Source organism: Scatophagus argus, chromosome 4 (assembly GCF_020382885.2).
Source record: "Scatophagus argus isolate fScaArg1 chromosome 4, fScaArg1.pri, whole genome shotgun sequence".
In the NCBI taxonomy this organism is placed as follows: Eukaryota; Metazoa; Chordata; class Actinopteri; family Scatophagidae; genus Scatophagus; species Scatophagus argus.
Genome location: NC_058496.1, coordinates 22,206,575 through 22,228,960, shown reverse-complemented (window position 1 = coordinate 22,228,960; position 22,386 = coordinate 22,206,575). Strand labels below are relative to the sequence as shown.

The 22,386-nt window shown below is 41.8% G+C and overlaps 1 protein-coding gene across 6 annotated transcripts in view; it reads right to left on the bottom strand.

The window, feature by feature from the left end:
• The window catches only part of ddr2l (discoidin domain receptor family, member 2, like), a 30,549-nt gene extending 8,163 nt beyond the window's left edge, over nucleotides 1–22,386 (bottom strand). The window contains exons 1-16 of one of the 6 annotated variants that reach the window (XM_046385793.1): nucleotides 22,093–22,386; nucleotides 9,717–9,815; nucleotides 9,457–9,559; nucleotides 8,843–8,918; nucleotides 7,953–8,102; nucleotides 6,386–6,533; nucleotides 4,813–4,918; nucleotides 4,544–4,733; nucleotides 4,163–4,409; nucleotides 3,960–4,049; nucleotides 3,671–3,813; nucleotides 2,851–2,962; nucleotides 2,018–2,134; nucleotides 1,497–1,613; nucleotides 617–861; nucleotides 305–432 (exon numbers count right to left, since the gene is read on the bottom strand). In XM_046385793.1, coding sequence (XP_046241749.1) covers nucleotides 305–432; nucleotides 617–861; nucleotides 1,497–1,613; nucleotides 2,018–2,134; nucleotides 2,851–2,962; nucleotides 3,671–3,813; nucleotides 3,960–4,049; nucleotides 4,163–4,409; nucleotides 4,544–4,733; nucleotides 4,813–4,918; nucleotides 6,386–6,533; nucleotides 7,953–8,102; nucleotides 8,843–8,918; nucleotides 9,457–9,559; nucleotides 9,717–9,777 — 2,033 coding nt within the window. In that variant the 5' untranslated portion in view covers nucleotides 9,778–9,815; nucleotides 22,093–22,386. Of the gene's footprint in view, nucleotides 1–304; nucleotides 433–616; nucleotides 862–1,496; nucleotides 1,614–2,017; nucleotides 2,135–2,850; nucleotides 2,963–3,670; nucleotides 3,814–3,959; nucleotides 4,050–4,162; nucleotides 4,410–4,543; nucleotides 4,734–4,812; nucleotides 4,919–6,385; nucleotides 6,534–7,952; nucleotides 8,103–8,842; nucleotides 8,919–9,456; nucleotides 9,560–9,716; nucleotides 9,816–12,323; nucleotides 12,580–22,092 lie in introns of those variants that run through there. The other 5 variants (XM_046385796.1, XM_046385795.1, XM_046385794.1 and 2 more) reach the window with 5 other exon arrangements.

Sequence of the window (22,386 nt, the reverse complement as noted above, 5' to 3'; positions counted from 1 at the left end):
TTTAGAAACACTAGATTACAATTAAAGTGTATGTAGATATTCAGACTCACTCCCCTGATCTTTCCTATGGGGCAAAATCTCCACAATATGTGTATACAGAGACTCAATAGGACTGCGAAAAAATTTACTGAGAATAATGTAGCTGAAAAGATGATAATTAACCTATTTCCATGCTTATTATTCAATCATGAGATGTATTCTGTAATAAGAGGTGTGATATAATCTATTTTAGACTTCACTGCTCCTAATGAGAAACACAGAAACTTTTAAAGAAACAACCACGTCACACTAACACATTATGTACCTGGCTTGGCTGGTAGCATCAGCTCTCAACTGTTTAACAGCCACCAGTACCGAATGACCATCTCTGTCAGGGAGAGGTGACCCCTCCCCAAGAAATTCTGGGAGCCCTTCGGCCTCACATAAGTGGACCTGCAGAAGACAAGTAGGTATAAACATAATCATGAAAGCATACTTTAAGGTCACAGATCCTTGGGGCACCATATTTTAAAAGGAATCAAATACATTTTGAAAAGCCTTTAAGATGCTGTCCACAAACTTCAAAAGATTTTCAATGCTTCCTCATGGTCCATGGACCCACCCACTCCGAGCTCACCTCTCCAAACTGCCCCTCCCCCAGCTTCTCTCTGAAGATCAGCTGTTGCCGTGGGAACTCGGCGGCAGAGATGTCCTTCCTGGTAAGAGAATCCACGGTGAGGGCGGGGACTGCATACATGTTGCTGCCGGTGACGCCCTGCAGCCGTACAATGTCAGTCTCAGCGTAGTGTGGCGCGTTGCTATGGAAACATTGGTGTGGCGTGCACTGGGTAACATCTGGCTCGGCGTAGCCTCCTCCACACGCTGTTAGAGGAAGGAGGAAGAAGTGTTATTTCATTTACATTGTGCCCTACTAACAGAAAATGTTAGTACATTTAATAACTTAATAACTTTTGTGTAGGAGAACATTTGCCGTAGCTCTCTTTTCTTCATATCCTGTTGTCACCCTAATATTGGTAATAGATGCTTAAATGCTCCCAAAATACTTAAAAATACTTGATTAGTTATAATAAAAGCCAAGACTGTCCACGGTTGCAACATTTCTGTCTTTCTGTCGATATATCTAGGGATTGTGAGTTAATTTTCCCCATCGTGCTATTCTAAGAAACAAATGATGACGACAAAATGATCACACAATGATGGGAAAACAAAAAGTGGTTTCGGAACAAAAGGGCTACATGAGCCATATTTAACCCTAAACCCTTAAGCCTGTGACTCAAAATAAAATGCAATTCAGCTAATCTCCACCTTTTACGTCATTATAGCAGGCCACTGAAGTCCCTGATACGTTAAGTTGCGTTTGTAGTCTTCTTCACTGAGGAAGACTGCTGTGAACCTTAAGATCATATGACATGAGAGTGTTTTATTTTTTGCCTTGGTCTTGTCTACCCTGTCTGATAAATGTTTAATTGTCTGAAATCACACCTTTCAGCTCTTACCACGCAGCCAGCCTGATGTCATGTGACAGGAAGTCAGCAGGAGGAGGTCATAGAGAGGATTACCGAGGAGCAGAGCTGGAGGGAGATGAGGAGGAAACATGGAAAAGACAGAGAGGGCTGGGAGGTAAAAGAGAGAAAACCTGCAGAATGAATGAGCATGCACATTTTTATGGCATCATCAAGAAAATACTGAGGGGAAAAACGAATGAGTAAGAGGAAAAAAGACAGACAGAGAACTTGTACAGTCTTTTAAAGGAAGTCAAAAGCAGAGAAATTTTTAAAAGTTGTTAAGGACAGACAGGATGGGGAATATTGAGGAGGTGGTGAAGGTGAATGCTGTAGACTTGCCAGCAGGGGGCAGAAAGCAGCAGTTTAATGTAACTGTAATTGACTCTCTCTCTGAGGGGCAGCTCGAGACAATCTTGTCTAAGCATGTCATCACGGGAGATCTGGAGCATTTTTGTGTCAACATTATTGTCATATTTCTTTTCCACTGTAAAATTGAGATTCAGTATGCGTACCTGAGGCCTCTGCACTCTGAGACAGCTCTGGCAGCTTATTTCTCAACACCGCCGGGTTCTGGTACTGTGGGTCCAAAAGGAAAACTCTCTCATAGTGAGGGTCGGTGTTGGTGGGGCCTGAAGAAAACAGAAAACATGAAACTATCAAGCACACAAAGTCTGCCTATTTTGCTATTAAAACTGTTGGGCAACTTTCAATCTTTCACACACAGTTTAGATATTTGAGTGCGTACTTTCCTCAGTCGTTTGAGAACCACACTATGGATTGTGGATTGCAACATTTATCCATGTCAACTTCATGTTCTGCCAGTAGACGCTTTTCACTAAATATTTTAATGCTGCTAATGTGTCTGATATGCCAAAATCTGGACATATCTTTAAATCAGATGCATATCTATTTGACAAAGTTCATACAGTGCTTTCACCAAGCGTACTGTGCTTTACTCGCAGTGTGTCTGTGAAGAGGACTAGTTCTCTGGATCACAGTGTATGATAATGGCTTTTACATTTCACAGAATGTACCCAACTCTCAGGGGAAAACTGCTTTGGGTTCACACACACTTCTCTGATCAGCCGAAGTGTTAAGTCTTAGTGAAACAAGTGAGAACACAGCAATTCTTCATTCTCGTTCCGTCCTGTTTAGCCTGTTGTGGAAAATAAGAGTTGCAAGTAGTAGCTACAACTACCTTTAACTAATTCTTTTTAGGAGAAGGCAGACTAACTACAATCTCTACAAGTCCAGTCATGATACTTAAACCTGTGGTTAGTCTTTTCTAGCCTTATATTCTGACTTGAAGTACAGAAGGAGCGATGGACATTGTGGTGCTGTGTACCTGCAGGGCTGTGGCTGGAGCGTGGGGGCACGGGGGGCGTCTGGAGGATGATAGTGTCACTGCAGGACGACAGCCGAACTGTCACCTCCTCGTCAAGGATCCGACGTGGAGCCTGGAGTAGGACAGAGGGACAGCAAAACATTTCTCTGGGCTCTAAGAAACATTCATGTTAATAATGTGTTTTCTTCTCCATGTTCAACCAAACAACCTGATCAGGAAAGGGGTGGGCAAATATGTTTCCAATTAGACGTGCTCATTTTAAAGATGTGTTTTGAACATGTTTTTCCTCTATTTTTATTCATCTAACACTTTTATTTTTTCCTGTATAGTAAACATTACTGTACAACAAAGCTGGAGGCTTTAGTTTTATGTCCTAAAAAGGAAAATAAAAGACTCCTTATTCTCTCCTTGGTTTATAATCAAGACATGACTGGTTTGCATAAAACAGCTGTTCAGATTTGCTACTTGATGATACTTTCAGATAACCACTTCAGGTTTGACAGGTGGCTTGAAGCAGCAAGAGACTGACTGGGAACTGAAGACAGTGACAGTGCATTAGGAAAGCGTTTGGATGAGTCTGGCTCACTCAGAGTTCAGGACACCTCTCTTTACCGAGAACAACAGTGTTGTAAAGTCCTGTGCAGTCATGTGATCAGATACTACCTGGTAACCACCTGAAGTCTTTAGCTCATTGCCATTTAGCTCATTCATTGGATCGCAAACACTTTTGGTGGCAAAGTAAGAAACTAAAATGTACAAGGAAGTCCCAACTTCTGCTGTGTTAGTCCTGAATCTCATAATCTTTCTTTTATCTCCTCACCTTCTCTAGCACCTTGCAGACATACTGGCACCAGAGGATGAGGAAGATGATGATGACCAATAGCAGGATGATGGTCACAAGGCAGCCAATCAGAATGGGTGTGTTCCCATCATCTGGTGGGTCACTGGCTGATGGACTGGCTGCTGTGGGGAAGAGAGAGAGCTTAGAGACTGGCACTGTTCATGAGACCCACTGCTTACAGGTCACATGCTAAAGATGCCATTAAGTTTGCAGTTCAACTTAACCGCTATTATATGTGAAGTAAAAATGGTAAGGTCAAAGGTCATACATGTCTTTGGTGTGGTTGGCATGGTGGTCTCCTCATTGACTGGAGTAGAGGTCACCGCCAGGGTCATCTGGGTCGGAAGTACAGTGTCCTCTGAGGGACATATAAAGGGAAGTTATTTTTGTTTTGAAGTGTGAATCTGTGTAGGGGTGTGTGTGTGTGTGTGTGTGTGTGTGAGCATGTGCACATGTGTATGTGTGTGTTACCCGACTGAAAGGAGATCTCGCTGAACATCATCCAGACATCAGCAAAGTAAAAGTGGCAGCGGATAGATTTGGCAGTGCGGCGATTCAGTGGCACGGTAACATAGCGGGCACTTGGGTTCCTGTCATCCAGCACTGTCTTGAACGCCACAGTCTCCGTCTCCCAACCGGCAATGAGGCGGGGCTTAAACCAACAGGACACGGAGGAGAAGATCTTCACACCACGGGAGAACATGTTGTTACTGTGAACCTGGAGAGAGGAGTGGTTGTGTTTGTAAAATTGAAGACAAAATTACGAAATGTTATGTAATATTCATTTTTAAAATAATTTCTAACATGTCTTGGGAGCTGCTATGATGAGGTAAAATGAACGAAATTGTAAACCTTCATGGAGGTAAAGTTCCTCTGCCTGTCAAAGACAAACTCCATCTCCACGTATCCCTGAGTTCCCTGCGAATCATTCCTCCAGCCCAGGTAGTCGTAGCCCGGCCACACGTGGTACTGACGCGTCAGCAGGAAGTCATCCAGGCCGATCACGCCATCCGTCAGCTGACCCATCCCCCCAAACAGCTTCCTATTGGACGAGACAGCTGTTAGTCATAGAAAGTGGAAAAACAGGAAACACTGATGTGTGACGAGTGTGTGTTACTCGCTTTTTCTCGTGTGCTCCATCGTACGTGGAGTCATTGAGGCTGGCGATGGGATAACCTGGCGGCATCATGAGCTGACCCTCTGGAGCGCTGTAGGAGATCAGACCGTCTACAAGGCAGAGAGGACATGTCAAGAGGGGAGTATGTCAAGTTTCATTGTCTTGGAACAGACTTCTGCATACATTCAGTTTCTTACTGATAGGTGCTTAGATGAACTTGTTCACTAACTGGAGAAGAGAGATCATTATTGTCACCCACCCCCCCCCCCCCCCCCCCCCCACCCACAAGGCCCAACTGCGCCAACATTTATCACAGCAAAATGAATATGAATTAATCTCAGTGGAATCGCAGACATCAGTGGATTGCTTACAGAGAGTTCAAACTGTGGTGAACTCTGACACATGAATGCTTGCCTTGACAAACAGCAAAGCATCTTTACAGTGTCTTCATAACAATTAGCAGTGTTGCACCATTCTCTGTTAGCTAAACCGCAGCACAAAAGAGGAACGTTATGGACTGAGCTAGCTAGCCTGATTACTGGTTAGCAAGATAGACTGGCTACAAAGAGGCACGACTTTCAATTCTATTTAATAGTGCCTCCTTGAGGGTGAAGTGTTCATTACACAACACAGTTATTGGACAGAACAAACAACATACTTACAATGTCGCTACAGGGAAAAATCAAAAGCATTTATCCTCTGAGGAACAGCCAGTAAACTTCATGAAAATCCTGCTATTTCTTTTCATTGATGCTGCATCTTAATATAGTGTATACGGTGACACGCTGCACCATCATTTAAATCGCCAGTCCTGTGAATGGAGGACCTGCTCCACATCCTGAGCCACAGCCACCACCACACAAATGTAGCCATTTACCATCATTCTGACCCAGCATCAGGGCAATTCATTTTTTGAATGCAGCTGTCAATATGATTCTGAGTTTTCAAAAATGATAACATTAGTCTGAGGAATACCAGCTTTTATTTCAACCCATTATCTTTACATTTAACAAAATATGTCAAACTTTTCAAAGCACTGGGGTGTGATTTTGGGTAGACCGAATGAAGGACAGTATTTTTCTGATTTACATAAGTAAATATCAGATCAAAGAAAAAGTCAGCTAGACTAAGTCCCAGTGGGTGATAATTTATAGTAACCATACTGAGAGGTCACGGCAACAATTTTTTTAAAGTAACACCAGTGATGACATAGATCAGAGTTTAATCCTCTGGTAATAACCTTTACGTTTTACTCTTGTATGTGAGAGGATACAACTTGTGTTGTTCTATTGTTTTGCAGAAAGACTGTGATAAAATCTAACTGTGACAGCCTTTGCATGTGTGTTAAAATGTGTTGCCATGATTTAGTTTTATCGCACAACAGGTTTAAAATGGCCATACAATCTCTGTGAAGTTTTATGTTGACATTTTAAAATGAGGAGTATATTTGTCTTTCAGGAGGAGTAAACATTTCCGAGAAGTGATAGAAGTCTAAATCCACTGAATCAACAGCCTCTAATGTCAGCAGAGAAGACACACACAAGTTTACAATGTGACCGTGTGTTTGTGTATCTCACCCTCCCACGGACAGCCGTACAGCTCCACTCTCATGCAGACAGTGGTTGACAGTATGGTGACGGGGATCAGTCGGACGTAGCGGGTGATGATTGGAGGGTGAAGGTCGTTGATGACTGAGGCGTAGGCGTTTTTGTTGCCTTCCATCACCTGGAAACAAATGTCGCATGAGAAACAACAAAACCATCAGCTGTCAAGTCTGTGCGCCTCGTCCATACGTCAAAAACAGGAAAACAGGAACACGCACACAGTGAGTACACTGAGAGATACCTTGAACATTCATGTACGTCCATTCTCTGTTAGCAGTGGAAACAGTGTGGCAGTGTGTGTGTGTGTGTTTGTGCGCGCCACGTAAAACAGGTCCATGTATCAACATGGTGAAAAATGAGGATCAGAAGAGTAGTATGAAATGAATTATGGTTTTGTATCAGCAACAAAAAGAGGTCAACAACAGAAGTTTTTGAATTATTGACCCCATTCTATGAGCAGTACACAATGTTCCTTCATTCTGTGGTGGAAGAAGTACTCACTTTTACTTCAGTGAAAGTAGTAATATCAAAGGGAAGAAATATGTACATATATCACACACACACAAACGCACAGAGTCGTGTTTCCATCACTTTTGGGGACATTACATAGACTTACATTCATTTCCTGGAGGCTCAGCCACCACCTAACTATAACAATAAACATTACTTGCCTAATCCTAACCCTGACCTTTACCTAACCTTAAAGCAAGCCCTCACCCTAATATTTCATGAGTCACATTATGTGGATGTGTGTTTTGTTCCCATAAGTAAGGCGGGTTGTCATGATCAACTGAGCTGAACTGAGTTTCTAAATTAAAACACGACTTTGATAAAATGTTTGATATCTACATGTTACCTTGCTATACTTATTAAATTATCATCATATTATTTATTCTTCAGTCAATTCTTTCAATCTGCTGTGGCATAATTAACAGGGAATTAATTCAACATTGTTTAAAAACTGTCTCTTTTTTTATTGGCCCACATCAAATAGAACATTTGATTCAAAATCCAAAGAAATCACTGCTCATTGGCGTCGTGAACTGAACTTCCCCCCATTGATTGCTCATTTTGTCAGACCACCAGCTGCATGATTCACTGGATTTTTCTTCTGGCGATTTTGAGAAACTTTCTCTTATTGTTAATTTGATAAGAGAAAATTTGTGAGGGAGGGAACTGTTCAGTTTAACAATCTCAGACAAAAACACGACCCGGTGCTTAATGGTATTGCTGTAGCTGTGCTGTAGCTGCCAGAGACCTCAAAGGCCAACAGGAAGCCGATGTATAAATGTCATTTCCTCTGATTCGAGTGTGAATGACCAGAAGCAGTTCAGAGCGAAAAAAAGAATCATTTTCTTTTCTTTATTCCTCCTACTGCCATTCTTTCCTCTATCGCTCTGTTCTATCACTTCATCGCATATTTCCGCTCCAGATTTACTGTCTTCCTGCCTGATTTCTCCCTCATTTTCCCATCTCCCGAGCCAGGCTCGACCTGCAGTTCTCTGTCTGACCTCTGCAGTGAAATATTTGAGTCACTCACCGTGTTTCCCAGACGGTTCCTCCAGGACTTCCACAGCAAGCCGTCCCTGCTGTAGTTGAGGCGGTAAGCTCGGGCGAACTCATTGCCAGAGTTCCGGTATCGTCCCTGAGTCCCGACTACTGTCAGGAAGGTCAGCCTTCCCAGATCCACCTGAACGACACATCAACAGCTTTCTGTCTAGTCACATGGCTCAGGAACCCAAAGGCCACATTGATGAGTTCATCAAGAGATACTTGAAATTCTGCTGCTGAACACATCACAGGTCTGTACTAACTGTTTTTAATGGCTTCTGTTAAAAATCACAGAAATAAAATGTGAATGACAGCTGTCATCAACAGAAAGTTGGAATTTTTCCTGTTTTCTGTCATTTAGTCGTCAGTTATGCGTTTTGTCCAGCCAAATACTGTACAGTCAATGGTACATGATTGATGTTGAGTGCAGTCCACAGTCAACATTTCCGAAGTATTTCTGGAGTGTTTTAGATTTGAGTAAGACTCCAAACCCTGAAAAAGCACCACAAAACAACTGTCATTTTACATTTTTTGATGTGTACCACTCATGTGTCTCACTGTACAGATGCACATTTACCCTGAGAGAGATGCTACTTAGTGAAGCACAATAATCACACAAATTGAAATAAATGCATCTGCATTTGTAAATGTGTGGACTTCACGCAGTGTCAATTCCTCCTGCAGGCATGACTCTTTGTTCTCACACATCCTAATTCAACCGCTGATAAAAGTGATTCTTCAAGTGCATCTGCACTTACTGTAGATTTCTGAGGATGTCTTGCTTTCTAGATATCCTCTGAAGTGCACTGAAACTCTGTAACTGTCAAACCCATATGGGTAGAGGGACATGACTGAACACGTTTCTGAGCAGACACAAACCTGCAGGTACTGACTGTCTGAGGGCTCCAGCTGTCCATGAGGACACCAGGCACCGTCTCCTTCCTCACGGTTCAGCCTGCAAACACACACACAGTTCATACTGAGCACCCTGGCACTGTTTGATAATGTTGATCAAAAGCTATGAACCACAGATTAACATTACAATTCGTTCTGAAGCACCTTTCACTTGTTTATTTGTTTGTTTTTTCTGCTCATTTCAGTGGTGAAGAGAGAAGAGAGAGAAGAGAATGAACAGTTCACCCAAACACAAAAGTGAGAGGGAGAACTTGGACATGCACTGTTGGACTTCTGAAAATGGGCTCTGAATAAAATAAATATTTTTTTATTACAGGGGTGAGTAATTCATTTCGATCTTGAGTTCTTAGATTTTTTTTCTTTACATGCTTTAATTTCTTCCACTGAATCTTATTCAACACTTCTGATAATGTCACACCATATTGAACAGCTATAAATGATCCTAGGTGACATGGATTAACCATGAACATTTTGGATTAAATGTCAGTATTAAAATCTGCATGGTTTCAAGGTTTGTCATTAAACCTTCAGTGTAAACAGTAAACAGATAAAATATGCACAACGGCATGCAAACTGACCTGGCGTACTGTGGTCCTGTGGTCGCGTACCATTGACTGGATGCTGTGATGGCATCGTCTTTAATCCGTCCATCCTCCATGCCCAAGGCATAGCGACAGTGTGCTGAAAACACACAACCAACCAAAACAATCAAGCATTTAAAAACGCCAGTGTAACTTGTGTGTGTGTCTGTTCTTGTGTACTGCTGACTTTGTGAGGATCTATGTTACACTATGACAACGAAGACACATTTTATTTGTGTCTTTATGCGCGTCTGTACCAGGGTCGATCTGTCCAAAGGCTGCTGTGGCTTGGAAGATCAGCAGCAGGAAGAGGTGCATGATGGTCCACCGATCACACCAACACACATGCTACATCTCTGAGAGAGAGAGAAAGACAGACAGAGAGAGAGTGAATTGTAATTCACGGGACTGTTGCTTTTAACTGTTGTTTTAGCTGCTCTGAACACAGTAACAGCAACCACAAAGAAAAAAAAGCATTTTTTAAAATAGATTATATACACATGTAAGTTTGCCTTCAGGAAAATGTCAAAACAATACGTTTCACAACAATTGTGGAGATGTAAGAGACAGATAGAGATAGATAGAGCTTTATAAGAGAATGAATGAATCACTTGCATCTATAATTAAGAAATAACACAGGCGAGAACTGATGAAGTACAACAACAAAGTCACTTTTACCGAAATCAAACATGTCACTAATCTTTCTGACCTTACTGAGGTCAAAGGTCGGTTCACTACAGCATCATAACCAATAAAAACAGGCAAGTATTTAGTGACAAACGGCTAAAAGTGATGCTCAAATGCTGCTTAGCTTACAATATAACATGACGGACACAGGCCTAGGAATCTTCTCCTTGTAAGACTGCATTGTGAAAGAGCGGTTGCAAAACAGTGGATAAATATAGAGCCGTACGGTAAAATTATGTTACCCCCATTCAAGTCAGCAAAGGGCTAAACAGGAAGTTAGTGGCACTCTCTAACGCACATGCTCTATGGGCTGGACAACGTGGAAGCCATGTATCTGCCATGCTAAGAAAAAATGCAACAAGGGTGACAGCCTGACAGCCAAGGGTGACAATTGGAGGAATCAATTTGTGTGCCAACCTAACTTAAAAAACACATTCAGACACATTTCACTGATTATCAGCTCTGAATGATCCTAACACAGATAACTGCAGTCCCTTCCTTACAAAATATGTAAGAACTCCAACATTTGAGCGTTTCCACTGTAGGAGGCCAGCTGTCTCTTGAACTGTCACTGTTCGACACGAACACAGCAGAATGGATGAACAAGGATTAGTCTGAATGACTCTTAATTTCATTTAAAAGACTGTGTGTGTGTGCGTGTGTGTGTGTTTCAGTGTTGCATAACCTCTGTGAGTGGGCTGCTGTTTGTTTCCCGTATTTATAAACGGCTCTGCTCCAAAGGCACTAACATTGTGAAATCACTCTCTCTCTCTCTCTCACTCACTCACACACACACACACACACACACACAGTAGAGTTCTCTACAAGAGTAGAGAAATCTCTTCTTGCAATAAAAGTATTTTACAGATAAATAATTTAGATTTGAAAGTATACGCATTCTCTTCTCCCCTAGTTTCTTTTTCTCCAGAGTTTGCCTGCTGTCGAGTGTCAGTTTCAAAATGACGGAAATCAACTCACTGGAGGAAACAGCAGGTCAGGAGATAGAGAGAGAGAGAGAGAGAGAGAGAGAGAGAGAGAGAGAGAGAGAGAAACAGAGAGCGGAGAGAGAAAACATGGACGGGTAGAAACACAGAGAGAGACCTGAACACTGACTGCAGAGACACAGCAGGGTGAGGCTGAGGAAGGACACAAAGGAAAACGAAGAAAGGCAGGAGAGAAAACACAAAGAGAGAAGGAGGAGGGAGATAATGTCTAGGCACGAGAGGAAAGAGGGGGAGAAAAGGTGGAGAGGAGAACAATAGGCGGAAGGGAGAAGCAGAGAGAGACATACAGAGCTCCAAGAGTGATTTAACAGCAGGCCAAAAAGCGTTCGGCTCTTCGACTCTCTGGTTAAACATTTCAAGTCCGTTTTTATCTCCCATACTCTGGTTTGCCGTGGCCAGAAACACGCTCTGTTGCACCTGTAGCCACACCCAACTGTGATGTCATCAGGTCCTGGGGTACACCTATACATCATGCACTACAAAACCCTCATAGGTCAATATTTTTAAAATGATGGTACGATGTCATGCAAACTCAAATTGAAATATTCTGACATAAAACATAAACAGCAGCGTGGGTGCTATTTCACACAGCAATGGCCACATATATGATGAGTAAAGATATTATTTCAAGCATCATATTGTAACTAATGCCCAGATCCAGAGGTGGAAGAACTATTCAGATCATTTACCAAAGTAACAGTAACACCACAGTGGACTACAAGCAAAAGTTCTGCATTCAAAAGTTTAGTTACTGTAAGCAAATTTATACTGTCATCATACTTTAACACAAAATGCTTGATATATTATAAATATTGCATGCTATTATTACTGAAACAGACTACAGAATATTTTTGTCCTTTGAGATGACTGACCTACATTAATCATCATGACCCCAACCAGTCAGATATCACTGTCTTTCTCACAATTTGCATGACATACAGAGGAGATCAGTAAGGTACAATGGACTGATTTCACTGTTGCTCCTGAGAGCACAAAAAACATCATTTCTCTTTCGCTTCTCAAACAAAACACTGGCTGCTCCAGCTCAGACGAAGGCAGAAGCGACGCTGAAGCAGATAACGTTTGAGGTTTGACAATTTTTCTGGGGTCACATTTGTGTGTTTTGAATAGAGACTGGAGCTAAAGACAGATGACTGAGACCCATAGCCTTACCTCCACCTGGAAACAAATCAATCTGAACATCACACTGTTCACTGTGACACTGGAACAGAAGCAGTCTACTCAGACCGTAAGCTGCAGCAGCCCTTTGATTACAGCCTCGTTCAAGCAGAGCTGCAGATGGTTCACATACAGACCGATCCACATGGACACCGAGGAGGAGGCCGAGTCCAGAACTGCAAGGACTCAGTAAAAACCCTGTCACTTCTGAATAATACAGCCAGTTTTTAAACCAATCTTTCTTTTCTGACGTAGATTTTTGTTCTACCTCCACCTTCTGCACAAGAACACAGCAAGTCACTTTTTATTTTCTGGCAAAGATTGGAGGACAGAGAGAGAAAGAGAGAAAGAGAGAGAGAGAGAGAGAGAGAGAGAGAGAGAGAGAGCTTTATGTAATATGTTGGCTGTAGCTCAGATTCCTGCACTGTTGCTCATCTCTACAGCAAAATCACATGACCAGAGAGAAAGAGAGACTTAGAGTGAAAAAAAACCCATAAAGAGACAGTCACAGTAAAAGCGGTCAGGAGAAAAAGACAGGAAGAAAGAGAAAGAAAAAGACAGCAAAGTCTTTTATTTATTTATTTATTTTTTTACATCCAGTGTGACATTTCATCTGTTCCAGTCAAAACTGTTTTTTGAGAAAAAATAAATCTAACTGCGCATTAGGACATTATTACACATGAGGCATTTCAGTGGCATCTTTTACACAGGAGGTTTAACAGTTTGCATTTCACAGATTAACGTGACCATAAGTGTCTTTCTGGACTTCACGTCCACTTTGTTCCTTTCTTACTCGTGTAACTACACTGATTGTGTACTGGGCTCCGAGCGCTGTCATAACATCACGGACCTACACAGCAATGATACCTCCTGTTTGATACTGAAGCTGCTGTTGCAGTGTGTAGAATTTAAAAATGAGGTGTAATCTGTAATGCAGTGACTGTTGAAACATTTTGTTAGAAACACTTGATAGATAAAATAAAAAACTATAAACAACAGGAATGCTGACAATATTTTACTTTTACCTGTTTATATCCATTTTGCTTTTTATCTATTTTTGCTTCTCTCCTTTGTCTCCTCCTTCTTTATCTCGTTCTCCATTCCTTCCTCCTTATCTCCTCCCTCTGTCCTCCTTTTCCTCTCGTTCTGTCCCTCCTCCCTCCTTCTTTATCTCCTCCTCCCTCCATCAGAACAAACCGGAGCCAAAAGCCTCAACATTCCTAACATTCAACGCAACCCAGAGCTCTCTCTCCCTCTGCCTGCGTCTATGTCTTTCACTCACACAAACACACAGGAATCCACATGCTTCTCTCTCTCTCTCTCTTACTGTTCCACACAGGAATCTGCATCTCTCTCTCTCTCTCTCTCTCTCTCTCTCTCTCTCTCCCTCTCTTCCCCTCCCTCGCTCTGGTTGAGGAGTGAATGAGACAGAGTTCACTGAGAACAAAACAGAACACCAGAACTCACAATAGAACAGTTCAGAGTAGAAGCATCAAACCTTTTGGTGGTTCCATCTTTAACATAAAATTACATGATACTGTATAATTGGTCATCTTTCAAACATGCTCATTGCTGGGCTAAATTTCATCATAGAAACCAAACTTTACAAAGAAAGCAAAGACATCACAGTAGATTTGGGAGAAAAGTAATGAAATAAACGAAACCTTCCAATGCTCCATAGGTAGTTTGACATTGACACTGAACGGGGTACAGTCTACATACGGTTCAGATGACTCCCATGATTTCACCTCCTGTAACCAGAAATAATACCTCATCAACACAAAACGTTCAATGCAGGACAGTCTGAGCCAGCTAGGGCCACCGAAAGTCACGTTAAAGTCCCGTTTGTGCAGTACTGGGTCTTGCATGGTCGCATGTGTTTGCGGGCTCATATGGTCCATGCAATCCATACGCTTGGTCATAAATCCTAGGCTGCATGTGAAAAGTTCACACACTCACATTCATGGATAATGGCAGATTTACGTCAGACAGACCTTCATAGCTATGCAAAGTATCATTTGCATTCATGCCAGTGAGTAATTAGCAAGTAATTACCCACTTATGATGTCTTTTTCTCTGTCAGTTCCATCTCAAGTGAAATTAGCCATCAATCTAGGAAGAAATCTGCTCCAGCCATTCCAACACATTTAATCCCACAGAAAGCATAACGTGCTGTTGTATCACATCTGGATTTTATCAAGAAACAGTAGACATGAGCAACTGGGTCAATGGATCTAATATCTCAGACTGGACGTCCTGGTGTGTATTTCATCTTCTCACTTGTACCTTGTAGCAGCATACACTCTACCAGTGCAGTCCCTGCTTTTCTCATTGCTGTTAGCAGCCTGAAGAAAGACTTTCTGTTTTTTCATTATGCAACACAGTTCACAAAGAAAAAACACAATGAGAGCTGAGCAGAGGCCTCTCTCTCTCACACACACACACACACACACAAAGCTCAGATGGGTCCAGATGCCTGTACTCACACACTGTGAGACAGTTAAGACTCTCAGCTGGTCACCGGGAAACAACAATAGAAATAAAATGCCAATATTTAGAATAGTTTAGTACATGAATGGTTTATGAGAACCAATATGCACTGGGCCCAGAGGACAGCTTCAAGTTTCTTCCCAACAGTACATAACATTTTAAAGTGTGATGGGTCTCAGTGTCACCAGACAGAACACTAAGCCCACATCGTAAAACGTTTACTTTTAGCTGCCATCAGATCAGGTGATGGTTACGAGGTCTGAACCGAAGGAGTGCAGCAGATGGTTTACAAAGAGCTGCTGGTATCTGAAGAATGTGAGGAGAGCTTGATTTAACATGCAGAGCTTTGAACTGACAGAGCACACCAGAGCCAAGGTGAACACCAACACACCTGAAAACATGAATGTGGAAATATGGAGTTTTTATGATTGACAGAAGATGTGGAAGCTGAAGAATTACTGAAGAATTTGACCTGAATATCGACAGGTAAAGAAAGTGCACTCATTAAAGGGTAAATACAATCGTGGACTGTTTCTGATTTTAAAACTTTCAGAATGAAACTTTAAGTCTTTCCAGTAGTCCCTGTGACTCAAACGTGTTCCTTATCATGACTGTGCTCCTCAACTTCAAATACGAGCCCTGAAGACATAAATGTCTCTGCCGTATGCATGCATGTGCTTGCACCCACGTGTGCGCTAACACACACACACACACACACACACACACACACACACACACACACAGGCATGCAGTGTATCATAACTCTGTCAGAGAGAGCAGAGGAGGCTCATCTGTCTGGATTCCCTATAAGGAATCACAAATCACTGAGCAGACACAAACTGAAGCTGCAGGACTCTAAACTAACACTTGTTTGTAACACTGAACAACTTGGAAAGCTTCCGACCGATGAGTTCGGTGTTCGCTTCTTATATGGGGCATTGAATTTCTACAGAACCATGAAAATGGTTGGCAAGAGCGGACAATTGCTCAGACTGAGTTGGGTTTTCAGACTCCATTGATCCATGAACCATATCCCAGTCTGCACTGGGTGAGTGTCTGTTACCATCAATTTTCAGAACAGCTATGTTTTTGCTTAATTTCATCCATTACTCACCAGGCTAAATTAGTGCATTGACTGTACCGTCCCTACTTGCAATATGACAAGCATGGACAAGAGGGAGATTTCTTAATGAACTGCACTAAAAATTAACCAAATTTCACGCCAGCCTAAAGCTTTACAAAACAAAAAACAGACTAGACAATCATCTTCACACCTAACCATGAAGAGTTTCCAGCTCAGCTATCGTGCATGCCTTCAAGCAACACAGATGGATTCTAAACCAACAAGCCAACTTCATTCAGCGAACTTCAACGCTACGTGCGTTGAATGTTTACAGTATTTGTTAGCACTCAAATGTTCAGAACCACACAGACAAAAGTAGCGACTCAGTAACTTGTAATCAGTGTATGAAAACAACTGCATGCAAGAGATGGTCTGTCTCACGTGCTGAAGCGTTTCCTGTACCATTTCTGACGTCCCCAGTGCCCTATCAGGATCAGCAGATGCTAAAGCATGTGGAACTCAAGGAAAAATAACAGACATCATAAACCGACACCAGTAAGATAACCAATACTTTACATTTTTGCATTTTAAAAAGAATGTCATAACATGTAGTTTATGCACCCCTGAGGGTAGAAAGGCTAAGACGTAGTGAGCAAAGACGAATAATTTAATGTTCCACAGCTCTCTAATTCAGCTTGGTGTATATTGTGTCTCCCTACTTTTAAACAAGAGTAATCACAGATTACTCCCTCCTTTCCGTTTACAGCATCCTTGAGTTTCCAACATTAATATGGCAGCACAGATGTTTCTAAATGATCTTACAGTACTGTGTCAGTAGAAGTGACATTGAAAGGGACTGAACTGCGAGTCCTGCCTTTGCCAAAATGACATCAGACTTTCCTGACTGTGACAACATATGATGATACATTAAATATCAGAGCCGATCGTGTGTGCAGAATATCTACCCAGGAAGTTACCTTGGTTCTGTGACATTTTCCGTGACACTGGAGTCGGTAACACTGGATGAACACTGGGTGATGTATTTGATGTATCTAGCCAAAAAAAAAAAATCCCAACCACTCTCTTTAGGAAACTGTCAAAAGCCACTATATCGCTCTCGCTGGCCAGCTGGGTGCAAGCAGTGAGTTTGCTTCATTTAATTAACTCTTCTAGCTTTTTTAGTCTAATAAATCCATAAATAAACAATTCTGTTAAATATCAGTCACATAAACACACACAAAATAGCAACCAGGAATGTACCTGAGCCTGAAAGTGAGGCCGACACTTAGTTAGCTACAACACATCGTTGTCACTGCTAAACAGATCCAACGACTTCGTGTCTCATTCACATGTAAAAAAACACCTAAGAGTATCACAGTGGGTGGTAGACAAACAGGTATGTTCATTCAGTCCAAATGAAATGATTGCATGGAACAGCCACAGACACTGGATCATTTTTCTCTCTTTGTGAGAGTATATGATTTATTGTTTGCTGTCAGGATGTTAAGAGATCCATCCATCCGTTTCTATACCCGCTTTATCCGTCAGAGTCACGGGGAGCTGGAGCGTGTCCCAGCTGACTACAGGCGAGAGGCGGGGTTCACCCTGGACTGGTCGCCAGTCAGTCGCAGGGCTCAAAGACAGACAACCACACACTCACACCAGTTAACCTAACGTGTATGTCTTTGGGATTGTGAGAGGAAGCCGGAGAACCCGGAGAAAACCCACGCAGGCACAGGGAGAACATGCAAACTCCACATAGAAGGGCCCGGAGCGGGATTCAAACCCGGAACCCTCTTGCTATGAGGCGACAGTGCTAACCACTGCACCACCGTGCCGCCCAATGTTAAGAGATTTTCAACAAATATAAAAAAAAATGCCTCTGCAATAACTCTAACTCATCACTAACTTTAACTCATCATTACAACTGATGCAAATGAAGCTGTGACCGATTATTTTTTCCTGTATCCTCTTCCCTCAGCAGCAGCCACGTTCAGGGTTATTCGCCTCATATTCACGAGCCTCGAACAGATTCTCTGTGTGGTTTTTTTAATGGTTTAATGAGCGGCTGGCCGTGGCTCAGCAGATGGAAACTCGACACACACTCACTCATTTACACTCATCTGTAATCTGCTGCTTCCACTCGACCCACAGCTACTATCTGCACATGCTTCTCCAGAAGCCATTTTGACTGTTTCCTGTAATTGTTTGTGTTTAACAGTGTGGCTCAGGATGTGTTTATATAAAAAGGCCTCATGAGAGCATCATAACTCAGATCAGAGTCTGATAAGAGGGTCAAAGACTTTATTAGATGACTTAACAATGTGAGGTTAAATGTCTTTGGAAACGTTTATCTAAACGTCTGAAGGACTTAGCTGGAGGGAGGACGTGTTTTCACATTTTCCTGTGTGTCAGCTGCTAACATGCACGATACAATCTCTCAAACAGATCAATCTTTGGCAAAAATCTCACAGACACATCACTTTATTGGCTCCAGGTTACTGGATGGATTTTAGAGGAGATCTGGATCTAATGCTGCGTGGATACCAGGATGGGATGAATTATCTTTTATTGGAAAGCACAAGCGCTCACTCGCACTGAGATTCAGTTTGAAATCATTTTGTTAACTTGTCTTCAAAGTGCTCTGAGCATAGAGCACTCAGCGGCGTTAAAGAGATGACTGCTGGCTGTGGTGTGACTGTCCTGATTTCTATCAGCAAATGAGTAGCTAATGATGAACAATGCATAACCAGATAGAAGAAGGTCTGAGCTGAGGTTCCAGCTGCAGATCTCACACACCTCAGCACACTGAAATCAGTGTTTAATTGGTTATTGATGTCACATTTGGTTATTCTTCTGCTTTGGCAGAAGTCTATTTTAATGAGACTTTTAAGTGCATAAGTCTGAGATCTTTGTGAAGCCTTTATCATCGACTTCTGAAAATCAAGATTGGAAAATGAACAAAAGTTCTGTTAGTGCTGGTATTTTTCTGGACCTCTGGAAATCAGACCTGTGTTTTAAATTACACTGATTTTTACAATTAAATTTCACCGAAAGGAAACGAATGAGGACAAAGCTGCGGTGATTCACCTTAATAGAGGCTTGATGGCCAAAGACAAACGCAGGCTGAGAAGAAACCGTGTCCTTTTTGTGTTACAACAGACCTCATGTGAGTTTGTGAAGAAACATAAACCTGACAGCAGCAGTCCGGGAGTTGGTTGCATGCTGCTTGTTCTCTCAGTCACAGGACTATCCAAATACAAACCAACACTTCTAATGATCACGTATTGCACTGCTCATATGCCCTGGATGCACCCTGACACCCAAATGACCTACAGCCAGTGATAAAAGGAAAAACAAAACAACACTGTTCAAACCTCTGAATGATCCCGGCCTGTCTGAGTGGCAGCAGTGTGAAACAACACATCTTCCATTGCTTTGTTTGGGGTTTGTTTTGTGAGTGAACAAAGCTGTCAGCTCTCACAGTCTGAGCCAAACACTGAACTGCTGCTGTGGTGAAATCACTCTAAGATTCTTTGTAGCTCCAGGCTGCTCTCACAGTCAGTGCAAGAGACAATAAATCAGTTTTTTTTTTTTTTTTTTTTGCCGAATGTACCTGCAGGGGTCTGATACCATCACTCATCAATGACTTAGCTTACTGGCAGCCTCACTATTAGAACTCACTTCAATAATTATTTTCCAAATTAATCATTTTATCTACTCACTATCAAAAAGGTGCTCATGGCAAGTTCCCAGAATGACAACTGAAATCTTCACATTTTAAGAACCAAACATTTGTGACATAAAACAAAGAAATTAGGAAAATCCTCACATTCCTCACAATCGTCACAACCAGAGAAAGTCTGGGGGCTGAAAAGTGAAAGAAATGATTCATCACTGTTAAACAACTAATTTACATTAATATGGCTAACAATGTATTATTATGCCAGTAACATAACCAAAGTCTAAAATAAACTTGGAGAGGGATGAGAAGTCTCAAAAGAAATAGAACCTCTGTGGGTACTGAGCTTGCAGCGCAACACATCCACCTCCTTGTCCTTGTTTATTGAACACTCTCCACGACACACCAGCTGATGCAGCTCATCCCAAATTTACATGACAATAAGTACACAACAGAGACACACTTTCTGTGCACACTAATAGTCCTAAAGGGCTTCATGAACAGACGGAAGTTTGTGTTTAAAGCTTTGAAACTCTGCTGTTAGCTGTCAGTTTGTCCTCGTAAACTGAGCTTACTCTGAGCATGAAAATAACCCAAACACGATCCCTTACACACGCCACAGGAGGTCCAGAGGTCAACAACACACACACACACACATACACACACACAGAGATGTCTTATGAGACAGAGAGAGAACAGATTTAAATCCTGCACTCTGGTTGGCTGTTATGCAGTGGAATTAATTAAATCTTTTCCTTAAGTAAACATATCATATCACAATGTGAAGAGTATTACTATTCATTCTGCAGAAAAGCATCCCTAACATCCCAGTTCAAACCGTAGTCTGTCCATCCTGCAACATGGAGGCAAGTTTTCACACTCAAATATCAAATTCAAACATGAAACACTCACATCACTTTGACCTTTACTGTGATAAATCAGCTCGGCTCTTTGACTTTCTGAATGAAATAACTAATGTTTGACATATGAAGTTAAACACACACACATTTTGTTCTGTTTTCTACTTTATGATGGTGATGATGATTTGCTCTGTTCATCTCTATAATGTTATGGTAGGTAGCACATTGTGGAGTGTCAGGCCATGTCGGTGGCCTGCCGTGCGACCTCTTGTAATCAACTGTCCCTGTCGTCACAGAATTCTGCAGGCCCACGACTTGCTTGCTCATGCAGCGTATGCACTCACCATGGAAAAGAAACAAATAAACTATCGAAATAAAAGTAAATTCTAAACTATACTCAACTTTATGTACAAGTTCAGCAACTACAATCCAGTTGAATCCGGCACCTCACGGCACAGAACTGAATATTATCGCTTTGATATGCTCTTCTGATGTACTGAAATTTATATTTAAAACAAAGCAGAGAGAGCGAGCGAGAGAGAGAGAGAGAGAGAGAGAGAGGGTGTATTTTCCTTGTTTTAGTTCTGTCAACAGTTTGTGATTAAAGGCATTATTGAGTGCACTTCTTCATCCATCTGTCCTTACAAATGTGTGATTTCTAGGGCTACAACTAAACTTTATTTTCATTATCAACCAATCTACTGATTATTTTCTTGATTTATCAGATTTATTGTTGATAATGGCCATGTCAGTTTCTCCCAGCCCATGGTTACCTCATCTAATGTCTTGTTTTGTCAGCCCATCAATCCAAAACACCCAAAATATTTTATGTACTATAATGTGAGGCAAGACAAAGCAGCAAAATCTCACATTTGACAACCTGGAACCATCAAACATTTGGCATTTGAATTGTGACCTACTTATGATTCAAAGATTAGGCGTGTCTGTGGATGTGTGTGATAGATATTTTATATCCACTTCATTCACTGTATTTACATCTTCTAGTATAAATTGAAAAGGAGATGCCTGAGTCCCGTGATGATGAGTTTATATGGTGAGTTTTTATTTTCTCAGCTCTTTAAGTAATGAAGTCATATTAGTTTAATTTCTGTGCACTTCAGCACACCTGTTAGGATTTAAACGTCTTACAGTCTGACTAATCTATCTATGACCAAGTAAAATAATATTCTTATTATATACTTTGGCCAATCCTACTTTGTTACCTTTCCGGTGTGTTTAAAAAAGGTAACCATTTTGATATTCCCTATTGGATTTAGAGTGACTTTGTCCTTTAATAGCAGCCTGATCTCCCTACACTGACCTGCACACAGTTTAGTTCCCTGTAATTTCCGCGTGGAACTTTTTTTTTTTCTCTCTCTTAATCTGATGTTGCATTTGATGTCCTTCTCCAGTTTATCTTTGTGATTTCAAACTGTCTGTGTGACATTTTTAGAGTGGATTCTTTAAATGTGTGTGAAGTTACTGGATCATTTCTCCAGCAGATAACAAAGATCTCAGAGATCATATCTAGGCCTCAGACTGCAGCACTGATCTCAGCTCTGCTGTCATGCAGTCATAGTTTCCAGACAGTCTCAACTGTCCGTACGGCTACACTTTCCTGTTTCCCCGGCTTATATAACACAGAGATATAAAGTGTCAGCTGTTTACCTGTCCGCGGTTTCCTTCCGGATCCACAACAGCAGCGAGCTTCTCCCCGGTTTGGTCCGTATTTCTCGCAGTGCGGTCCGGCAGTTCGTGGGTTTGGTGTCGGAGACAGACGGAGGAGCTCACAGGGACATGGTGGACAAAAGTAACGGTGACTTGATCTCTCTGATGGTTTGCCGTCCGTCCTCTTTCTCTGCTTTTTTATGCCTTCTTCTTCTGGTTTTCCTTCAGCAGTGTGTTGGAAAAGGCAGGAGATCTGCACAGTCCAGAGAGAGGCCAAAAAAAAAAAAAAAAAAG